At 59.8% G+C, this 20073-nt stretch overlaps 1 protein-coding gene across 3 annotated transcripts in view; it reads left to right on the top strand.

Moving 5' to 3' along the window:
- The window catches only part of GRB10 (growth factor receptor bound protein 10), a 155841-nt gene that overhangs the window by 63673 nt on the left and 72095 nt on the right, over positions 1–20073 (top strand). For 2 of the 3 annotated variants that reach the window (XM_038562607.1, XM_038562608.1), the window contains exon 4: positions 13345–13435. The exons of the other annotated variant lie outside the window; for it this stretch is intronic. In XM_038562607.1, the coding sequence (XP_038418535.1) occupies positions 13345–13435 (91 nt within the window). The remainder of the gene's footprint in view (positions 1–13344; positions 13436–20073) is intronic. 3 annotated transcript variants of the gene reach the window in all.

Below are 20073 nucleotides of genomic sequence, written 5' to 3'. Positions count from 1 at the left end.
GGGTCACGGGGTGTCCTGGGGAACCAGGCACTAACGTGCATCCGAAAAACCTGCTTCTTCGTGAGCACATGGCTGTGGAGTGGATTTCGATGTCTGACTTCCGGGGCGGGGGTCTCGGGTGCAGCGCAGACGGACGCTGCGGACTTCGGCGGCCCTGGGCTGGACCCTGTCCCCTGGGCGTGGCGTGAGGATGCCCCCATCATGCCTGCCCTGCTTGCTGTGCGACATGGACCCACAGCCCCTTTTGAGCAACCCCGAGTCTGCCTCAGGGCGAGCCGTGGGCGCCTGAGCCTAGGACACCGCAGTGGCCAGAGTGCATTTAGGAGGCCAAGTCCTCAGGGTGCGGCAGGAGAGCGGGGGTGTGGGCAGGACGTCGGAGCCGCCCCTTCTGTCTGGCCTGAGCGTCTGCCGCAGGGGCGGCCAGTGGGGATAGGGGTCCCCGGAGTATTTCTGGGGACCAGTGCGATGGCAGCATTTCAGAACACGCAGGTTTCAGATATAATTAACATGTCTCATCATTGCCTCCTGTCCCTTCCCCACCCTCCTGGCCAGCTGGGCGGCCGGCCTTCGGGTCGGCATGCAGTGTCCTTTTGCGCAGATGCTTCGGTCGCCGGTGGACACTGTCACAGGAGCCTGTCTGTGTGGCAGCCTGGCACTTGGCCTGCTGGGCTGCGACATTCGTGCAGTCTGTACCCCGAGCGTCCTGTCTCACGGGGCTCCCTGGCGCCTGGGGCTTTCCTGGAGTGGAGGGGCCTGTGTGGTTCCCAGCAACTGCTTTCGGGGCCGGTGTGGCCCAGGGTCCGCTGACAGCTGTCAGGACCGCGGTATTGCCCCTTGGGGCTCCCCCGAGGTTGGTGCCAGGGCAGGGTTAACAGCGCCCTGGATCAGTATTCTCAGTGGGTCCGGGGAGCCTGCTGGTCCGGGGACCCCGCTGTAGGGAAGGAGGTCTGGGGTCCGAGTGACAGCAGACAGCTTCAGCAAACCCGTTGTGGGTCCCGGAACATGAAGAAGCCCAGGTGTGACCTGCTGATGCTGAGCAAGGATCACGACCGCGCGGGGGCTCCAAGGTAAAGAAACGTGTCGCGGGGCAGGCCTGGCCGAAGCGTTATCTGTGGATTATCTGTGTGTGCACGGTGTCCGTCCTGGTGCGTGTATTGCCCACGCATGCATGCGCTCGTCCACACACGCGCCCGTCTTCTGGGCATGAGGCCTTTGCTCGCGGGCCGGGGAGCTCGGGCCTTCAGCCGACCTGCGTGCCGGTGAGGCCCTGCTGGGGTTGAAGCTGCAGTGGCCCTGCCACTTGTGGGGCGCTGTCACCCGCCTGCTTTCCGGGTGTGCAGGGGTGAGCGTGACCCTGAAGGAGCCCCCTCTGCGCCGCCCCTGCGCCGCCCCTGCCCCCCCACGAGCTGGAGCAGAGTGGGGTTCCCGTCACCAGGGTTGGTGCAGGGTCCTGGGGTCTGCACACCTCGCCACAGGCGGTCTCCCCAGCAAGCCCTTTGACGTGGGTGCTGTTCCCCGCGTGGCCTGTGGGGACCCTGAGTCCCAGAGGCCTGCATCCACTTCCCTCGCTGGAGCCCAGTAGCTGGGGAGTGAGGGTGCCGGCCGGGCCTGTCCTGGAGGCTGGCTCACTCTCCGCCTCCTGAGCACATGTGGACGGGCTCTCACGTCCCCGCCTCCCGGGTCATCTTTGCTGTTTGCCTGGTGACCTGCGTGTCTCTGCTGATGCCTTGTGTCGCGACAAACCCCACTTTCTCTTCATGCCTGCTGGATTTGGATTGTGGTCAGACGTGGTGGAGGCCTGGGGTTGGTTTTTTTTGTTCTTCAAGACTTTATTTATTTATCCACGAGAGAGGCAGAGGCACAGGCAGAGGAAGAAGCAGGCTCCATGCAGGGAGCCCGATGTGGGACTTGATCCCAGGACCCCGGGGTCACACCCTGGGCTGGAGGCAGACGCTCAATCCTTGAGCCCCCCGGGTGTCCTTAGCCCTGTTTTTTCCCTCTGCCTTTTAGCGTTGCTGTAACGATGGGGGGATTTCTTACGGGAGCAGGGAGCTTCCGACGTGGCCGTTGGGTCCTTCTGCAGCTTGCTCCCTGTGCCCGGGCCTGCTGGGCCTGACAGCAGGCCTCCCTTGCCCTCAGCACCCAGGCAAGACCTTTCTAGAGCTCAGTTCCGTGCGGCTCGTGCAGGAGCTTCTCCGTCATGGCTGCAGGGGGTGCACCTTTGCCTGCCGCGTGTGCTTGGGGGTCCTGCTGCTTTCCCAGGGTTCTCGCCCTGCCCGCAAAGTCGCCTGACGTGCGCACAGTAGCCAGCACCCGGTGGACGGTGGACCCGGCACCCCGTGCAGGTGTCCCCGGCTCCACGTGTGTGTCCCGGGAGGCCCCCCAGGTTTGCAGGGGACCCCTGGTTCGTGTCGCAGGCCGTGGGTGCTCCGGGCAGCGACTGTGTCCCAGGGGTTCTGTCCCGGGCTGCCGGCTCTCCGATACACGGAAACCATCTCCACTTCACTTACTAGGGCGAGAGGGTCCGTTCGCCCTTGAGATTCCGTCCTGGGGGCGGCTCGGAGCTGCCCCACGCCGCCGGCGCCGTGGTCCTCGGACGAGGTGAGGCCCAGCACGTCTTCCGCCGCGGCCAGAATCAGCCTGGGAGCCTGTGCAGAGGCCTCCCTCCGCAGAGGACGGAGAACCAGGAGAGAGGGGGTTGATCTGCGCAGAATCACGGGGTTTGTCGCGCTGGCGACGCGGGAACCCGGGGCTCACGGCGCAGTGAGGGTCCCCGGTGACCTGCCGGGGCTGGGACCCGCGGTGCTCCTGACCCCGCCTGGGCTGCTGTGCCCGGGGCCTTGTGGCTCCACCGCTTCGTCCCGGCTGCTCGCCCCACACGCAGCCCCGTGGGAGGAAGGCCTGGGAGCCGCGGCCCGCAGATTCTGGAAGCCCCTTCCTGCCCCTCCCTGCCCTCCCGCCTGCCCCCTGGAGACCCTTACAGCTGGCTCGGGTGGGGTGTGGTCGGGGCCCAGGCTGCAGCTCGGGGCCCCGGGTCGCCGCTCACCCCTGGCCTGGCCTCCGCCTGCCCGAGAGGGACGTGCTAGTGGGGAAGAGCCGCCCCCCCGCCCCCCGGATTACATCAGATTAAACCCTGGGGCTTTTTCCTGGGCCCGCAGGACAAATGAGAACCCTTGCTAGCTTTTGAAATGTTTTCAGAAAGTTCGAGGAAGAGATGCCTGCCCTTGTTCTGCCACCTGGGGGCACGCGGTGGGGGAGGGCCGTGCGCCGCCATGTGCGGGTGCCCTGCGGGAATGGGGCCCGGTCCCGGGGGTCCCTCCCGCCTCGGGGCACGTGCTTCCCGCCCGGGTTTGAGCCGAGGTGTTGCCGGTGGTGTCGCTGAGGGCAGGCTGGCGGGCAGAGGCTCTGCGCCCCACCGGGAGGCCTCAGGGCGGCCCCGCGGCCCGACCAGCGAGCTCAAGGCCTGAGAGGCCGAGGGACTATGGCCAGGGCCAGGTCCCCGGGACTTTGAATTCACGCGGCCTCGTGTTCACGTCTGTGCTTCGTCCTTTCAGTCCAGGCCTGCGTGTAGCGGGGGGACTTGATTCCCTTTGCCTCCGGGGGAGGGCTCAGCTCGTCGGTGGCCCTTCGGCCTGGGCCCCCGAGCCCCCGGATGCTCAGGGCATGCGGTCTGTGCCGGGGAGGGGACAGCAGGGAACTGCCCCTCTTCCAGAGCTTGGGGTCCCGGTTGGCCAGCGGTCGCAGGGCCAGGATCAGAGCACATCTGATTCCGTTTGGAAGTTCGTGGTTTATCAGAACGATGTCATCGCCGCGCTGGGTTTGACCCCCGGGAACCACCCTGAGGGCCCCGATCGTCTGCCCCGTTAATCAGCAGCCCAGACTTCTGTGTCGTCGCCTGCCCCGGGCTGCTAGGGCGGCGAAGACCCTGACGCCCGTCCAGGTGCTCCCTGCCCGCCGTTCTGACAGATTCGCGATATGTTAGCGCCTGCGGATGTTTCGGTCTCTGTTTTCTCACCCAGAGAACAGACTGAGGGGCAGCGGGGGAGGGACTTGGCGCCTGATGATCCCATGTCCCTGGTGTGCTGCTCCCGCCGCCTGCTGGCCCGGCCAGCTGCCCCGCCTCCCTGGTCGTCTTGTCCAGGGGCCACAGGGGTCCGGCCCCCCCGGGAGCGGGTTGGGGCGAAAGAGGAGAAGAGGGCATGTCGAGTGCTGGGGGGTCCGACAGGCGCTCTCACACGGGGACCCTCGGCGCCCTGAACAAGCTGCACCTGCTCGTCTGTTAGGTCATGTGGGGCAGTTGTGCGGCGCCGCGTGACCCAGGCAGTAGGAAGGTGCTCGTCGGCCTGGAGTCCTTGGTCCCCCCAGGACGGGGTGAGATGCCTGGCACCCCGACTCCCCGGCCGGGGCCCACGGCTGCCCGAGGGCTCCCCCGATTGCAGGGTTGTGAGTTCAAGCCCCACGTTGGGCTCCATGCTGGGCACGGGGCCTCCTTTAAATAAAAGTTACAACATCGTTTTAGTTTCGAGATGGGCCGCTGGTTGCACTTCAGTCAGTAGGTTAATGACTTTGGAAAACCATCAGCCTCGTATGAAAGCCAGAGCGGACGGTCGAATCTGAGATGCAGGACACCTGGGGCCGTCCTCACCGCCGGGAGCGCGGGCGCCATCGTGTTTCTTGTTGGTTAAGGTTTCACGGACTTGGAGCATCCGGCTCCTTTTCTGAACCCTCCCCCGTTAGGGTTCCTGAGACGCAGGCCCCTTGGGAAATTGTGGGTCTGACCTCTGACCCCCGGCAGGCCTCTGGGGTGATGGCTGTCCGTCTGTCCCTGCGGGCTCCTTCCCGCAGCAAAGCCGGGGCCTCAGTACCAGCCGTTTGTAGCTGGTTCCCCTGGGAGGCGCGTCCAGAGTTGAAGTCCTGGGTGTAGCCGAGGGCCGTGCACGTGCGAAGGCCTGGTTTCCCTTTGGGGGCTGCAGGGGGGCGGGGCGAGCAGGAACACAAGCCCTGCAGGCGATCGGGGTGGGGTTGGGGTTGGCGGGGTGGGGCTGAGGTCCTGCAGGACCGTCGGGGACCCAGGCAGAGCACGGGGAGAAGCAGAGACGGTGAGGACAGGCCCGTCTCCTCTTGCCAGCGCTGTGCCAACGACACGCGGCCCGTGGGCGGGCTTTGGGGTCCGTGTGTCCTGTGGGGCAGACTTGAGAATCCTGCTGTGGTCTCCAGGTTCTAGGAGGGGTGAAGCCCTCGTGGGCTCTCGCCCGAGTATTTCCACTGTGGCAGTGAGTGGGGGCAGGGCTGAGAAGGCCACTTCGTCCTCCTGGAGCGTGAGCCTTTGGCCTCCTCAGTTTTCCCGTGAGCTGTCCTGTTCTCTGCATCGACGGCTGGTGGCTGAGAGCAGGGTCCCCAGATTCCCGAAGCGTGCCCTGGGGGTCTGACCTCTTCCCGGTTCTCAGAGCGCTGGCCCGGGGCCCGGGATCCGGGTCACAGACGCTCCGCCAGCTTCTGCTTTGCTTGGGACTTGCTCTGAGAAGGGAAAACTGAAGGGAAGTCAGGTGCGAGGTTAAGGGAACTTGCCTTATGTGATCACGCGTGTACATCCGGTTTGCTGTTGACGAGTGACCCTCGGCCGGGTCCTTAGGCTGAAGAGGGTGGTGGGGGAAGTGAAGGTGGGAGTCTTGGTGGAGGAGGAGGAGGAAGAGGAAGGGGAAGGGGAAGAGGAGGAGGAGGGATGAGCAGGTGCAGGAGGGGGAGGAGGGATGAGCAGGTGCAGGAAGAGGGATGAGCAGATGCAGGTGGAGGAGGAGGTTATGCAGGTACAGGAGGAGGAGCCGAAGGAGATGGAGGTGGGGGGGGGGGACACAGGCGAGTGCAGGTGCGTGAATCCCAGCGTGGAACGTCCTCACGTGCTTCACCTGTGCGTGGTGCTGCGCCCTCCCCCGGCCCTGAGGTGACCGCAGCCCGGGAAACCTGCGTTCCCTGCCCCCCCGCCGCGCGTGTCCGAGATCCGGGCGCCGGCGCTCCTCCCCTGGGGCCGGCAGCCACCCGCCATGGGAATGCCGCCTCCACGGACAGGGAGAGCGCGACGCTGCTGAGGCCTCTGGGGAGAAGCGTGTGTGAGATGAACAGGCTTGGGGCCGAGGTTTCTCAGAAAGCGGTGGAAATGGTGTAAACTTAGGTCGTGGCGGGAGTCGTGCAGGTGCCCTAGGGTCCCAGCGTGGGCGGGGTGTGCGTCACCTCAGGTACATTGGAGGATGTCCCCTGGCGCCTGGCAGCCACCTGCGTGATGGACACGTGCTCCTGTGCCTGGCGCTGGCACGCGCAGCGGGTGTGAGGCCGCCCACGCCTGTGCTGCTTTGGCCTCGAAGGGCGCGGAGCGGGGCGTGGACGTGTGGGGGTTTCTCGTAGATGGTAGACGGTGCTTTTCGCGTGGGGCCGGACGTGGTCCCGCCGCAGATGCGGTCAGTCGCGTGTTCTTCTCTTGCGGGAAGCTCGTCCCTCCGTGGGTTTCGATTCCGACGCGTTCGACGGCCTTACCTGGGTTGTGCAGCCCACGACCGCAGCCCCGCAAGTGTGTTCCCATCCAGGTGTTCGGGGCGTGGGCTTGCTGTGTGGCGGGGCCGGGGTCCCGGGGGCGGTGGTGGGGCCCGCGCCAGGCTGTCACTCCTGGGCCCGACGGTGGGGTTTGCTGGGGCAGCTGCGGGGAAGGCCGTGGGGGCGCTGGGTGAGCCACGTGAGCCTTTACCCCCCGCAGCCCGGGGGTGGGCGTCCCTGGACGGGCCCTGGCCCCGGCCCACAGCCGCCCCCAGCGGCGGCAGCGGCATGGGTGGTTTGGTGCCCATGGAGCGTGGACGTTTGCGTGGATGTTTCCGTTTCCACGTTTTGCTGGTTGAAGACGTTTCGCGTCCCCTCGCGACGTGCCCTTTGGGTTGTGTAGCGAGTGAGGCAGGGCGCCCTTGTCTGTTCAGGTCCCCGAGGAGGTCGTGCGGCGGGCGGGGCCTCCCCGACACCACGAGAGACAGGTGTCGCCTGCGGACCTTGCGTCTGCTGTTTGGTGTCGGGGGCAGCGCCTGCTCTCACGGCCGAGTCTACCGCCGGACACCCCTTGCTCCGCGCTCTCCTTTCCTCCTCCGAGCCCGTGTGACGCCGCCGCCAGCCGGCCCCACGGAAGCGCAGGTGCACGAGGGCACACAGGCAGCGGGCACCCCAGGGGCTGGCTCAGAGTGTGCCTGCGGCCGATGCGCGGTCCTTACCCGGCAGGCCCCATGCTGACCGCGACACTGCCAGTCACTGAGACCCCCCGCCCCAACGCTCGCCAGGGCCTCTTGCTTTTTTAAGTAAGGAAACTGCTCCATCCACCCCGTGAACGTTCCCCATCTCGAGAGCCGGGTCCGACGTGGGCCTCGGGTGCTGGTGGCACCCAGTGTGGCAACGAGCCATTCAGGGCCCCTGCACAGGCTGTGCGGGCGGCTGACGCGCACGGGTCTCCCTCTGGGTGGGCCTGGGACACGCTCTTCTTGCTGGTTGGGGTGCGCCCTGTGACAGCGCTCCGTGGCCCCCTCCTCCCCCTCCCTGCACCCTCACCATCTCCTTGGGGAGCCCCCTTCTCCCCCTCCCTGCACCCTCACCATCTCTCTGGGGGGGCAGAGGCATCCCTGTCCCACATCTGGGGACGTCAGTGAGCAGGGAGGGGTGTGCACTGGCCAACTCGTCCTCCTTACCTTCCGCTGTGGATTAAAGAGCACCGCAGCACTGGGAGTGCGAGACCATTTCATCTGGGCTGTCAGAGAAGGCTCCAGAAGGAGGTGGCTTCCCGGCAGGGCCTGGGGGATGAGCGCGCAGAGCGTGTGGAGGGCCAGGCAGAGAACGTTCCAGGTAGCTCAGCGTCCCCAGGCAGAGCAGGACGGGGAGGCCTGCCCGTGGTGAGCTGTGCCTTTGAACTGGAGGGAAGCCAGGTGGAAGGCGGCTGCTGGAACCTTCCATGGAAGCGAACCACGCGGGGTGAGGAGCTGGGGCTCCACCCACCCCCGGAGTCGGGAGCTCACGGCCCGCAGGCCTGGAGTCTGCATCTCCCAGCAGTGCTTCCTGGAGGGGCTGGTGCCCTGGGCTGAGACCTAACGGTGACACCCGCTGCCCTGCCCGCCAGGACCCGGCCTCACACCCCAGCGCGAGGTGCTTTTTCCACGTGATCTTTGAAACTTTGGGCTCTTGGGTAGCAGAGCGGGGGCGAGAAGCACCTGCCTCCATGGGCAGGGGTCTCTGCGTGTCGGGGGGCGAGAGAGAGAGCGCTCCAGGGAAGGGGCTGGAGGCCTCTGGACAAGCCTGGGCCCAGCAAGAGGCAGAAGGAGTGAGGCTGGGGGGGCGGTGGGCACTCACCACCCCTGGAAGTGTGACACAGCAAGGAACCTTCTAGAAGACAGCACCGCCCAGCTGGAGGATCAGTCCCTCATCCCGTCTTCCCCTCACTCTCCCCACAGCTGAGTCCTGTGGGGCCCCTGGATCCCGCCCCTGCGGGGTCATCAGCCCCTGTCCTGGCCCCCCGACGTGGGTGGGAAGATATCCGCAAAGTTACCCCATCTGGAGGCCACTGCGCCTCCTCTCAGGGAGGCAGGATTCCTGCCCCACCGCTCTGGATGCCGCCTCCGACTTCAGAGACTCTTTCTCCAGCCGAGGGGGGCTGGGGTCCCGGCCCAGATAGCAATGTGACCCGCCGCTGGCAGAGGGGCTCGCCCGGGCGCCCAGCTCCCCTCCAGGTAGGCAGCCCAGGCCCTAAGGGCCTTGGTCAAGGGACACCCGCCCTCGCCGCTGGCAGCCGCTTGGCCCAAATCCTGGACTCGGCCCCCAAGGCCGTGGGGCGGGCGGACGCCCTGCTGTGCTGGCTGCTGACCCCACGGGAGGCCCGCTGACCTGGACCCGCACCAACGGGACCGAGCCGCCCAGGGGCAAGCCCACAAGCCCACCACTCCTGTCCCCGTGTCCACGACCCCGAGCCGGGCCCAGGGCCACCGTTGGCCTCTGGAGAGCGCAGGGACGTTCGCGCCCGGCCTTGCACGCCGGCTTTGTGCTATAGACACTAGCGTTTTTCGTACTATGATGCCTTTTCCCGCTTCTTGGGGTAAGAGGCTTCTTGTCTGTAGCTTCTACCTGTTGAGGTTTTTATGTTTGTTTTTTGTTTGTTTTTGAGTCTTACGTACGAGACACACGGACACCAAAGGACGGTTAGTTGGACTGAGATTCCGGTTTCGCGGGACGTCCTGTGTCTGCATTTGCTAAACCCGGTGACAAAGTTGCCTAAATGAGGTCTAGAGGTTACTTGTCTTCCACGTAGACGTCTCCACGGGGTCAGGCGTGCTTCCACTGACAAGGGGGTGCTCAGGGACCGCGGTACGTGCAGGGGGTGACGGGGTCTGGGACGGGGACAGAGTCTGCGCAGGGGACGCCGCAGCAGGACAGGCTGGGTGGGGCCTGGGCTCCAGGGAGGCTGTGTCCCTGGTTTACCCTCTCCCGGCGCACATCTGATTTCAACTGGATGGCTCACCAGCAGCGCCCGTACCCGTAGTGGGTCGCACTGCTCCTTTGCGTGGAAGTAAATACTCCAGAAGAGAAGGTGTACTCGCTTAGGCGACCCTTGAAACGAAGCTAGAAGAACAGGGCGATCCACGCAGGAGCAGCAACAGGGGACGTGTGTGCCAGGGACCAGGTGTCAGAGGCCGTGCAGGTGGAGATCATGGCCGCGGCCCAGGAACGGCTCATGTGGGGCCCACGTGTGACTGTGGGATGAAGGCGACCTTCCGGGTCGGGCACAGCGGGTTTCTGGTCTCCCCTCTTCCCGTCCGCGTGAGCTAAGGTCTGAGACATGAACGGGGAACACCCCCAGCTGGAAGAAAGGCCAGGACAGAACCTCCGCGGGGGCTCTCCGGTTTCCTCGAGGGGATGAGGGCGGCGGTCGCCTGCAGAGGGACCCCAGAAACGAGGCTCAGGGCACCTGCTTACGCTCAATTGCATTTCTGAGAATCAACCATTCCGTTAAAACCACAGGCCAACGGGATGGGAAAGGCGTTTATGACACGCGTGGGCCAACTGCTCCCTGCGCGTGGGGGCTCATGCAGGAAGAGCCCTGACGAGCAAGCCGGGGTCTGGGGCTTGGAGGGCGGCGCGTCCCTGAGCCCTGGCTTGGCACTTGGTGCTGAGCGTGAACCCTCCAGCCACCCCGGGGGGGTCACCTCCCTGTGTCACAGCTGCACCGACAGGTTGACTCAGACTCCAGAGACCCGGCCCCACGGAGCTCGGCTCCTGAGGGCGGGTGGGCTTGGCTTGATGGCAAAGCCCTCGGGCCCTCCGGCGCCCCTGCAGCTGACCCGTCACAGGGGGTCCCGGGGAAGCAGGACAAGGGCTAAGAAGCTCTGGAGAATGGTCAGCCTCCGTATTGAAGACCCGCATTGAGGGACACCCGGGGGGCTCAGTGGTTGAGCATCTGCCTTTGGCCCAGGGCGTGACCCCAGGGTCCTGGGATCGAGTCCCACGTCGGGCTCCTTGTGAAGAGCCTGCTTCTCCCTCTGCCTGTGTCTCTGCCTCTCTCTGTGTCTCTCATGAATAAATAAATAAATAAAATATTTTAAAAGACCTGCATTGAAAACCACAGGTCCAGGCCATGGTTTAGCTCCGGGATTGGCCAGAAAAATTTCCCGAAAAATCAGCAGTCTCTGTCCGCCGCAGATGCTATGAAACGGTCAGTTCTCCTCTATTTTGGGTGGAAGGGTGAAGTGCGTGGACAAGATTCTTGACTACGTATCTAGGCTCAGAGCAAAAAAATAAAAAAATAAAAATAAAAATACGTGGGAAGCCTTTGGCCCAGTGGTTCTACTGCTTCCTGGGATCCGATGCAAATAATTGGAGATGTGGACAGACTCGGACACGCCGAGTTGTTGATTAGATTGTTACTGATGCTGAGGCTTGCAAGGGCTGCAGGTGTTGACTAGAGTCACTTAGTATCTGGGGAAAAAAAAAATTTACCAAGGTTTTAAAATAGCATCTTGTGTTAATGGAGGAGGGGGAGAGGCAGGACCGCGATCATTCACCCCGGTGATTTCCAGGGTCCCGCGGTGCACACCGGCCGTGCAGAGTCCACGGGTGTGCAGCCTGTTACCCTACCTGCTGTCCTCGGACTCAGGCTCATTCTTATTGTACCTCTGCTCTGTTTCCCAAAAAAATGGCCTGCGTGTTTTAAAATCTGGAGGAGAAAAAAAAATATTTACCCCCGGTGGTAAAGAGCGGATTGGGAGGATGGATGCTGGCCGTGGCATTGCAGACACGAGGCGGGGGGCCTCAGCACGGGGGCTGCGCTGCAGGTGGGGGTCCGGGCGCCGGGCGGCATCAGGTTGTGCACTGACCTGACCACCCGGCTCTGTCCTCGGCACCTCGGCGGGGCTCCCGGGTGGCTTCGCTCCTGCCTCCGGACCCCGTGTCCTGCAGGCCAGCCCTCCCCTCATTCCTAACCAGGAGCTTGGTCCTTCTCTGGCCGCGCGCTTACCGGTACGGCGCGGATTCACGGGGTCACCCCGCTCGTCCCCGCCGTGGAGCGGCCCAGGGCTTGGCAGCGCCGAGGGAGATGCCCTGCGGCCGTGGGGAATTTCAGAACGACGGGCTCAAGTTTAGCGACACGTGTCACTTGATGAGGAATCCCGTTTTCCATCAGGGTCGCTTGTAACCCCCACGTGGTCCGAGTGTAGCCTGTACGTTCCCGGCGAGAAACTCCCACGCCGCCCGCAGAGCAACCGCCTTTGTGCGTTTCTTCTTGTCTCCGGGGGGGACAGACCGAAACCTGATGGGGTCCCCTCCCCGGGGGAGGGGACAGAGGTTCATTTGAATTTTCGCTCTAGCATCTAGATTCCCGGAGTTAGCAAGTATCACATCTGTGATTAAACAGCAAAAAGAAAGAGACAGTTTTCGGGGACGGACGAGCAGTGCAGATCGCGCTTGCACGCTGGGGCTCGGATCCGTTTGCCCCAGGTTTCCCGGGGGGCGGTGTGGCTGTGGGGTAGGTGTTGGCGGGCTCACCCTTCTGGACCCTCCCCAGTGCCGCAAACCTGCCTCCCCAGCCCTAGCCAGCGGGTCCCCAGCACGGCATCGAGCAGACCCACGCACATGGACACGCGGGTTGGTGTTGGCACAGCGGAGGGGGTGGGGTATCGTCCGCCCGTTTCTGTTCCCCGGCGAAGCCTCTGGACAGAGAACCACCTGCTGGGGAGCGTCTGGGTGAGAAAGCGACGAGTCGAAACCAATGAGCTTCTCTGAGTTTCTCGGGCAGCTTTGGCAGGAAGCCGCGTGGACCCTGGAGCACCCCCACCCCCAGCCGGGGATCTGATCCCAGGCCTGCCCCCTCCAGCGGGGGACAGGAAGGTGGACGTGACCCTCTGCACCCTAGGTCCTTGTCTGTAGGGTAGGAGCCCAGCCCGGCGCTGCACGCTCTGCACGCACGTTGGCTCCTGCTGGCACACGCACGCGGGTTGTCGCACCTGCAACCGTCTGCGGTACCACGAGGCTCCTTCGCACCGTAGGGATGAGGTTGCTGCATCGGCTGCTGTCTGTACCGACACGTCGGCAGCACAGGAGATGGGCCTCGCAGGCACGGTTCTGACCCCTAACTGGCCGGCGATCCGTGCGCCCTGTAAGAATTCCAGAATCTCTTGAATCTGGAAGAGAAATTTGACCCCTTCCTACCCCAAGGTAATCCCTGCTAGTATTTTCTGAATGTGTAAATATGAAGAGGCCCAGTCTCTTTTCTCACATTTTAACCCGTCTCTCGTTGGCTTGGTTATGGCCTCATGAAGATGTTCTTTCCAGAGTCGGTAGCGACGTTGCCGTGTTAACTTACGCCTGAAATTGTTGTTCCCCTCCTGACGTCTGAACGAAGTGCCCCCGGGCCCCTCTGCTTTGCGGAGGGGCCGACCATAAAGCAGTCTCCGAGTGTTTCCTAGCAGATAACAGACCGCCCAGGGCTTGATTACCAGTAATTGTTGCAGAAAATGCACGTGCTCCCCGGAATGCTAATTATTTACATGCATTGCTTAAATCCAGCGGTTGGCAATAACTCTTTCTGGATTGCTGTTCAGGCAAAGCAGTTTAAGCCAGAAACCTAGAGTAACTTCTCTTCCGGCTCCCTTGCGAAGCAGGTGGCACCTTTTTGTGATTAACTTCCCTTTGACGGTGTATTTTAAACAAGGGCCATTTAAGCCCAAGGAGGTGAATAAATTCAAGGAGTTGAGGGAGGAGGAGGAAATGCGGGGGATGGGGACCGTGGCCCAGGGTGGCTGCTGCTTCTGACCACAGCCTTCGTGCTTCTGTCTCCCGCAGGACCAGGTGGAGCAGACGCCCCCGCCGAGTCCACGAGACCTGGCAGGACCAGGCTTCCCGGCGCCGGCCGACCGGCTCACAGGCCACCAGGGTAAGGGACGCCGGCAGCTGGAGCCGGGGCCGTGGCCCAGCACCTGTGCAGAGGCGTCGGGCCCTGCAGGAGAGGAAGTTGTTCTTGCACTCGCACCCGGAGATTCGGGCCTTGGCTCGGTTCCCCTTTCAGGGAAACACGCTCTAAAACGGGGGGTGGGGGCAGCTCGATCGTGGGATCTTCTCGTACAGGCGGCCCCTGCTTTTCGAAAGCGTGTTTCATGCAACTTGGCTTCTCCAAGAGACCTGCCGACCTGCCTTCTTCGTGCCCACCTGTATTTGCTGACCCGGAGAAACCAAAAAGGATTTCTGCTTTGGGAAAAAAAAAAAAGACTCAGCGTTGCTTTTGTGGGGAGCTGTTCTTGAGGCGGCAGGCGCCCAGCAGGACAGAGGCCCCAGCGGGCTCCCAGCCTTGTGGCGTCCGGGCCCCAGAGCTGCGAGCACCTGGGCTTCACCACCACCGCCCTCCGCCCCCTGCCCCTGCCGTGTTCTGTTCATCCGTGAGCAAGATGCGCCTTCAGGCGTCGGAGAAGGCTGAGGGAGGTGGGTGTTGGCTCTCAGAACGCTCGCAGAATTTGTCCAGTGAATTAATGGTAATTGGCTCTTTCCTTTACACCCTCCCAGCTACGGTGGGGCGTCATAGGCACGCTGCACCCCCAAAAAGCGGGGGGAAACCCTGTGTTTCTGTTTAGTGGGCCCAACTTGACAGTCACACCCCATGAGTTATCTCAGGATACAGCGTAAAGGCACCTGGACGTTACCTGGGGGGCTCCTCGTGGGGAGGTCCTCTTGACTTCGGCATGTTTGTGTTGGCACTTAGGCTGGTTTTGTGTGTCTGTGCTCTTGGTGATTGTCTACCTTGCTGTGATTCCTTCTGTTCTCGTTCTGTAAATTTCTGGATGGGCTCATCACGGGAGAGAAAGGACGGGGATTAAAGGCAAATCACGTCTAACGGCGCACACTTTGCTCCCGGGTGGGCAGCCCGGGGAGGGATCGGGAAATACGCAACTGGCTCATGGTTTGGGTTCCCAGGGAGCTTAAGTACAATAAACTGTCAGGTTTAGGACTGGGAGGAATTAGAATAATCAGAATTTTTAAATTGCTTAATTACAAAGGGGTTGAAATTTAGCAAAAATAAAAGCTGGGAGCTTCCCGTGTGGTCAAAAAGATTTTTTTAAAAAATCTTATTTATTGATGAGAGAGAGAGAGAGAGAGAGGCAGAGACACAGGCAGAGGGAGAAGCAGGCTGCATGCAGGGAGCCCGACGTGGGACTCGATCCCAGGACTCTGGGGTCGCGACCTGAGCTGAAGGCAGGTGCTCCACCCCTGAGCCACCCAGGGGCCCCAAAAAGATGTTTTCTCAAGTGTTAGAAGATGTGTGAAACAGGATTTTCTGTATCAGGCATAATGTGAGGCACCGTTTTTGAAAACTTGCAACGCAAAAGAGCACCAATTAATGCTGGCTTTGAAACTTAGGAACATTTTAATTTATTGCATTCCACTGCTTACCAGTGGTCTCATTTAAACTGAGATCATCTAAGTTTCGGCATTAACATTCATATGGAAATCCGCTTTGACGCTCTAATCAAAAAGTCAGAAAAAAACTACATCAGAAGAACTTTTTAAAGCCTAAAGCTTTTTTTTTAAGGTTTGAAAATCTGGAGGGTGTGCATTCACATATCCCATAGATCTGACACCGGCTTGGGCAGTGGCAGTGAGGGCTGAGCACGGACGGCGGAGCGGGCTTCAAGCAGTACAGAGCGGATTCCCTTCTTGGCTCCAGGGTTACTTGCTGAGCATCTGATGCGTCCCAGCTCCTGAAGCAGAGATGAAGGGAACGGATGGATGTGTCGCCACTCGAGGCTTTGAGCACCTTTCCGTCCAGTCCTCATTAATTCGGCACACGTAGCACGTAAAACAGTGTAAAACAGGAAAATCAGAAGGACTCAACCTGGCTGTGCCCCGGGGCAGGTGTTTTTACTGAGGGAGCAGCGCCCAGGCCATTTCCAGTGGCCTGCGGGGCCACTACCCACGGAGGGCGGTTCGGGTCGGGCGGCCGGGCGCAGCCCATGGGGGTCCAGATCGCCGGTGTCCACAGGCAGCAGAGTGGGCCTGACCAGGGCTTCGATTTTGTGTGCGTCGTGCTCAGGGAGGTGAACGAAAGCACAGTGTCGCGAAGGGCAAAGCGAAGCACACTGGGAAGAAATGGCAGGAACAGGTCAGGTGGGTGTGAGAGAGTCCACGTTTTAGAAGTGAAATATATGGTTATTGGCTTTGTAAAAATGCTGGATTCAGTTTAAGGAGGATTAACGAGCCAGTGTCACCTCCCTACATCACGGAGAGAGCTGGGAAAACAGGAGCTGGCTTCCATGTGCCCAAGTGGGCACATAGACGGGGGACTTGGAAGAGAGGCTGCTGGAGATTGGCCAGAACTGAGAAGACGGTCCCCAAAGCATGCTCTGAGAACTAAAAGGAAAAGGGAAGATAATCCAAGTCTGGAGGCATCTAGCAAGATTCCAGAAAGCGAGAGGCAGAGAGAAGGTCTGCAGGGAAAACGCAGACTTCCCAGCACCCGAACGACCGCCGGGGGGCAGCCCACCCGGGCACAGTGAGTGCCAGGGGAGAGCGTGGGGTGTTGTCAGGGTGCTGCGGGGAAGTCCCCACCCGTCTGCAAGCTTACACCGCACACTGAAAGCAGAAGAAAGCCTTCCAGGCAACGATTGAGAGAATTTGCTAACTGGCAGTCTTGTCTGAAAGGTTTATTGAAAGTTGCACTTTGGAAAGATCGAGAATGTCTTGCAAGACGCAGACTATATGGGACACAGTCGTGCGCAGAGAAAGGAACGCGATGTCGTACAAATTGTTAAACTAAGGTTTGACTTGCAATAATTAGACGCTCTGAATGTGTGTCTTTTGACGCATAAAGTTGCAGGCGTGGTTGTATCATAATAAGACCCCAGTTCGGAGAAGCAGAACATACAATGATTTGAGGGTGCATTGGGAAAAAGTATCTTTAGTTACATATTTTAAAGATTATTTATTTGGGGGCGGGGGGAGAGGGAGAAGAATCTTAAAACTCCCTGCTCAGCACAGAGCCTGAGACAGGGCTCAGTCTCACCACCCAGAGATCATGACCTGAGCCGATTTTATTTTTTAATTTACTTTTTGCACTACATTTTAAGCCATCTGTTTCATACAAGCCCCGTTCTTTGACCCAGTGTGATTAAATCAGAAACCGACAGAAAAAGTTCAAAACAAAAACAGGTAAACGTGTGTTTGGAAACTTTTAACGCACACGCCACTTGTGGATCACGGAGGAAATCACCATGAAAGTAGCAGGCCTTTAGAATGAAAAAATGAGTGTACTGCAGGGAGAAAATTATATAAGGCTGAAAAAAAAACCGTATCCGAGCCACCATTTCTACTCTTGGAAGCAGAATGGAAATTAGGAGCATGGGGATCCCTGGGTGGCTCAGCGGTTTAGCACCTGCCTTTGGCCCGGGGTGTGATCCTGGAGACCTGGGATCGAGTCCCATGTCGGGCTCCCAGCATGGAGTCTGCTTCTCCTCCGGCCTGTGTCTCTGCCTCTCTCTCTCTCTCTCTATGTCTATCATGAATGGATAAATAAAATCTTAAAAAAAAAAAAAAAGAAATTAGGAGCATGACAAATGAATAACCCTAAGGAACATAGAGCACGTGGTTACAAAAACCAAGATCAGAAGTTACGAGAATGATGAGAAATGTGTGAGGTAGGTAGGAACAAAGCCGAAAGCCAGTCTTTTGTAAAATCTGCACAACTGCAGACGTCTAGCGCAGACGCCCAGGAGGAGGGGTGGGCACCCAGGAAAGCCACATGGGGAGCAGGCCAGAGAGTCCAAACAGTAACACAAGAAAACCATCGACGACTCCTTGCCTCTAACTGCGAACATGTGAGAAGAGTGGATATTGGAGCGCAGAAGCATAAAAACAGAATTGCAACACCCAGCGCTGACCAGGGTGTGCAGCCGCAGGAGCTCGCGCCCGTCGTCGGGAATGCAGGACGGCACAGCGCTTCGGAGGGCGGCGTGTCACCAAGCTTCCTCTGACCATGTGATCCCGCACCTTGGTGTTTGCTCAGAAGAGCCGAAAACATACGTCCGCACAGATGCCTGCACGGGGACGTGGAAAGCTGCCTTATTCAGAATTGTCGAAAAGCTTGGAGGCAGCCACGACGCCCTTCGTTGGATGAACGGATCGATAAGCTGCTCCGTCCAGACAAGGCAACGCTCCTCTGCGCTGAGAAGAAATGAGCTCTCAAGTCTCAGAGGGCCGGGGAGGCCGGGGTAGGTATCGCTGCGTGGAAGCCAGTCGAAAACAGCGACGTGCTGTAGGAGTCCCGCTCTGTGATGTTCTAGAAGAGGAAAGACCGTGGAGACAGTACGGGGACCAGCGGTTGCCAGGGTGGCAGTGGGGAAACGTGGGAACGGGGCAGAGAGCTTTAGAGGAGTGACGGTACCGCCTACGAGGTGGTAAGGGTGGGCCCGTTGCCGTGGGTCAGACAGACGGGTTCATCTACGGTTACAAAAAGGACTGTTCCGGTGAGTGAGGTTGACCATGGGGAGGCATGTTGTAGGGGGCAGTGGGGATGCGGGCGACGGCCATAGCCTCCTCTGAATTTTGTTGTCGACCTGAAACTGCTCTCAACAGATAGTCTTAAAACAAATAAACAAACAAAAAACAAAACAAAACAAAAAAACCTGACCCCCGTTAGAAAGAAAAACAAAAAAAAAAAGAAAAACTAACCTGCAGATTACCTAAGAAAACCAAGACTAGGGCAGCCGGGGTGGCTCACTGGTTTAGCGCCGCCTTCAGCCCAGCGCATGATCCTGGGGTCCCGGGATCGAGTCCCGCATTGGGCTCCCTGCATGGAGCCTGCTTCTCCCTCTGCCTGTATCTCTGCCTCTCTCTCTCTCTCTCTCTGCGTCTCTCATGAATAAATAAATAAAATCTTTTTTTAATATTATTTATTTATTTATTCACGAGAGACAGCATGAGAGAGAGAGAGGCAGAGATACAGGCAGAGGGAGAAGCAGGCTCCCCATAGGGAGCCTGATGTGGGACTTGATCCTGGGTCTCCAGGATCACAACCCAGGCTGAAGGCGGCGCTAAACCATGAGCCACCGGGCTGCCCCTAAATAAATAAAATCTTAAAGAAAAAAGAAAACCAAGACTGTTTCTCCTGTATAATGTGTGTGAAATACCAGGTGGCAGGACAGGATGCATAGTATAGCTCTGTAGGCAGTGCACACTGCACCCAAAAGTGTTAGGGACACAATTCAGAAGAAATAAGGAAGAGTTGAAAGAGGAAAACAAAATAAAACATAATTCCACTCTGGGCAAAATGTGAAATCTTTTTTGTTTTTTTAAAGGTTTTATTTATTCATGAGAGGCAGAGACACAGGCAGAGGGAGACGCGGGCTCCATTCAGGGAGCTGGACGCAGGACTCGATCCCAGGACCCCAGGGTCATGCCCTGAGCCGAAGGCAGATGTTCAACCACTGAGCCCCCCTGGACGTCCCCACAAAATATAAAATTTTTTTTTTGTATATTTTTATTGGAGTTTGATTTGCCCAAAATATAAAATCTTAATCAGGAAGTAACTCTGGTGGAATGGAGCCCGTGATCAATACCATTGCCTCAAAAATGCTCGGGGGTTTTGCGGACGAGTGTCAGCGGACCTTCAAGGAGGAAGTCAGTGCTGTCTCCCAGGAGCTGTCGGAGGGGGAGGCCAGCGCGCTCCCGCTCATCCTTTTTTTTTTTTTAAGATTTTATCTATTTATACATGAGAGACATAGAGAGAGAGGCAGAGACACAGGAGGAGGGAGAAGCAGGCTCCATGCCGGGAGCCCAATGCGGGACTGGATCCCGGGACCCCAGGATCGTGCCCTGGGCCAAAGGCAGGCGCCAAACCGCTGGGCCCCCCAGGGATCCCCCGCTCCCGCTCATCGTACAGTGCTCTGCAGCTTTGCACAAGACAGCACAGAAGTCCACGCGTGCACGTATTCCACATTCCCCTACAACCGGGAGGTCCGTGTAAAGCATTAGTCACGTGTAGCCATTTGCCTTAAATTAAACATTGAACAATGTCACGACTGAGTTGGGTTATTACAGTCTTGCAAGGATGTTTCCCAGTGTCAAAGGCGAGGACGGTAACACACTCGGAGACCTAGGGGGGACAGTGACCGTCTCAGTGGCGCCCGCGGGATTACACAGTTCTCCACTCATTAATACAGCGCAAAGGAGAAGAGCAGACCCTCAGCCGGTTCTCTAAGGGACTTCGGGATCTGTCAGAAGTACGCGGCATCCCTCGCGCACAGGAATAGTATTAGTCGCGTCCATGAAAACACAGAATCACACCCGAGGGCCGGCTGTGCCTGCAGGTCTTCGTGCAACGGCACATGGAGGCCGACGTGCGGACACCAAAATGGCAATGAAATCGGTGGCTGTTTGCAAACTACCCGGACAGAAAACCCACACAGACTTACAGGCTTTTATAACGAGTGAGTTCTGGGGCCCCTGGAGGCTCAGTCGGGCAAGCATGTGCTTTCTGCTCAGGTCCTGATCACGGGGTCCCGGGATCAAGTCCCACCTTGGGCTCCC

Source organism: Canis lupus, chromosome 18, assembly GCF_011100685.1.
Source record: "Canis lupus familiaris isolate Mischka breed German Shepherd chromosome 18, alternate assembly UU_Cfam_GSD_1.0, whole genome shotgun sequence".
NCBI classification, from domain to species: domain Eukaryota; kingdom Metazoa; phylum Chordata; class Mammalia; order Carnivora; family Canidae; genus Canis; species Canis lupus.
The sequence above is the reverse complement of the archived record's forward strand: the minus strand, read 5'-3'. Positions and strand labels throughout refer to the sequence as shown.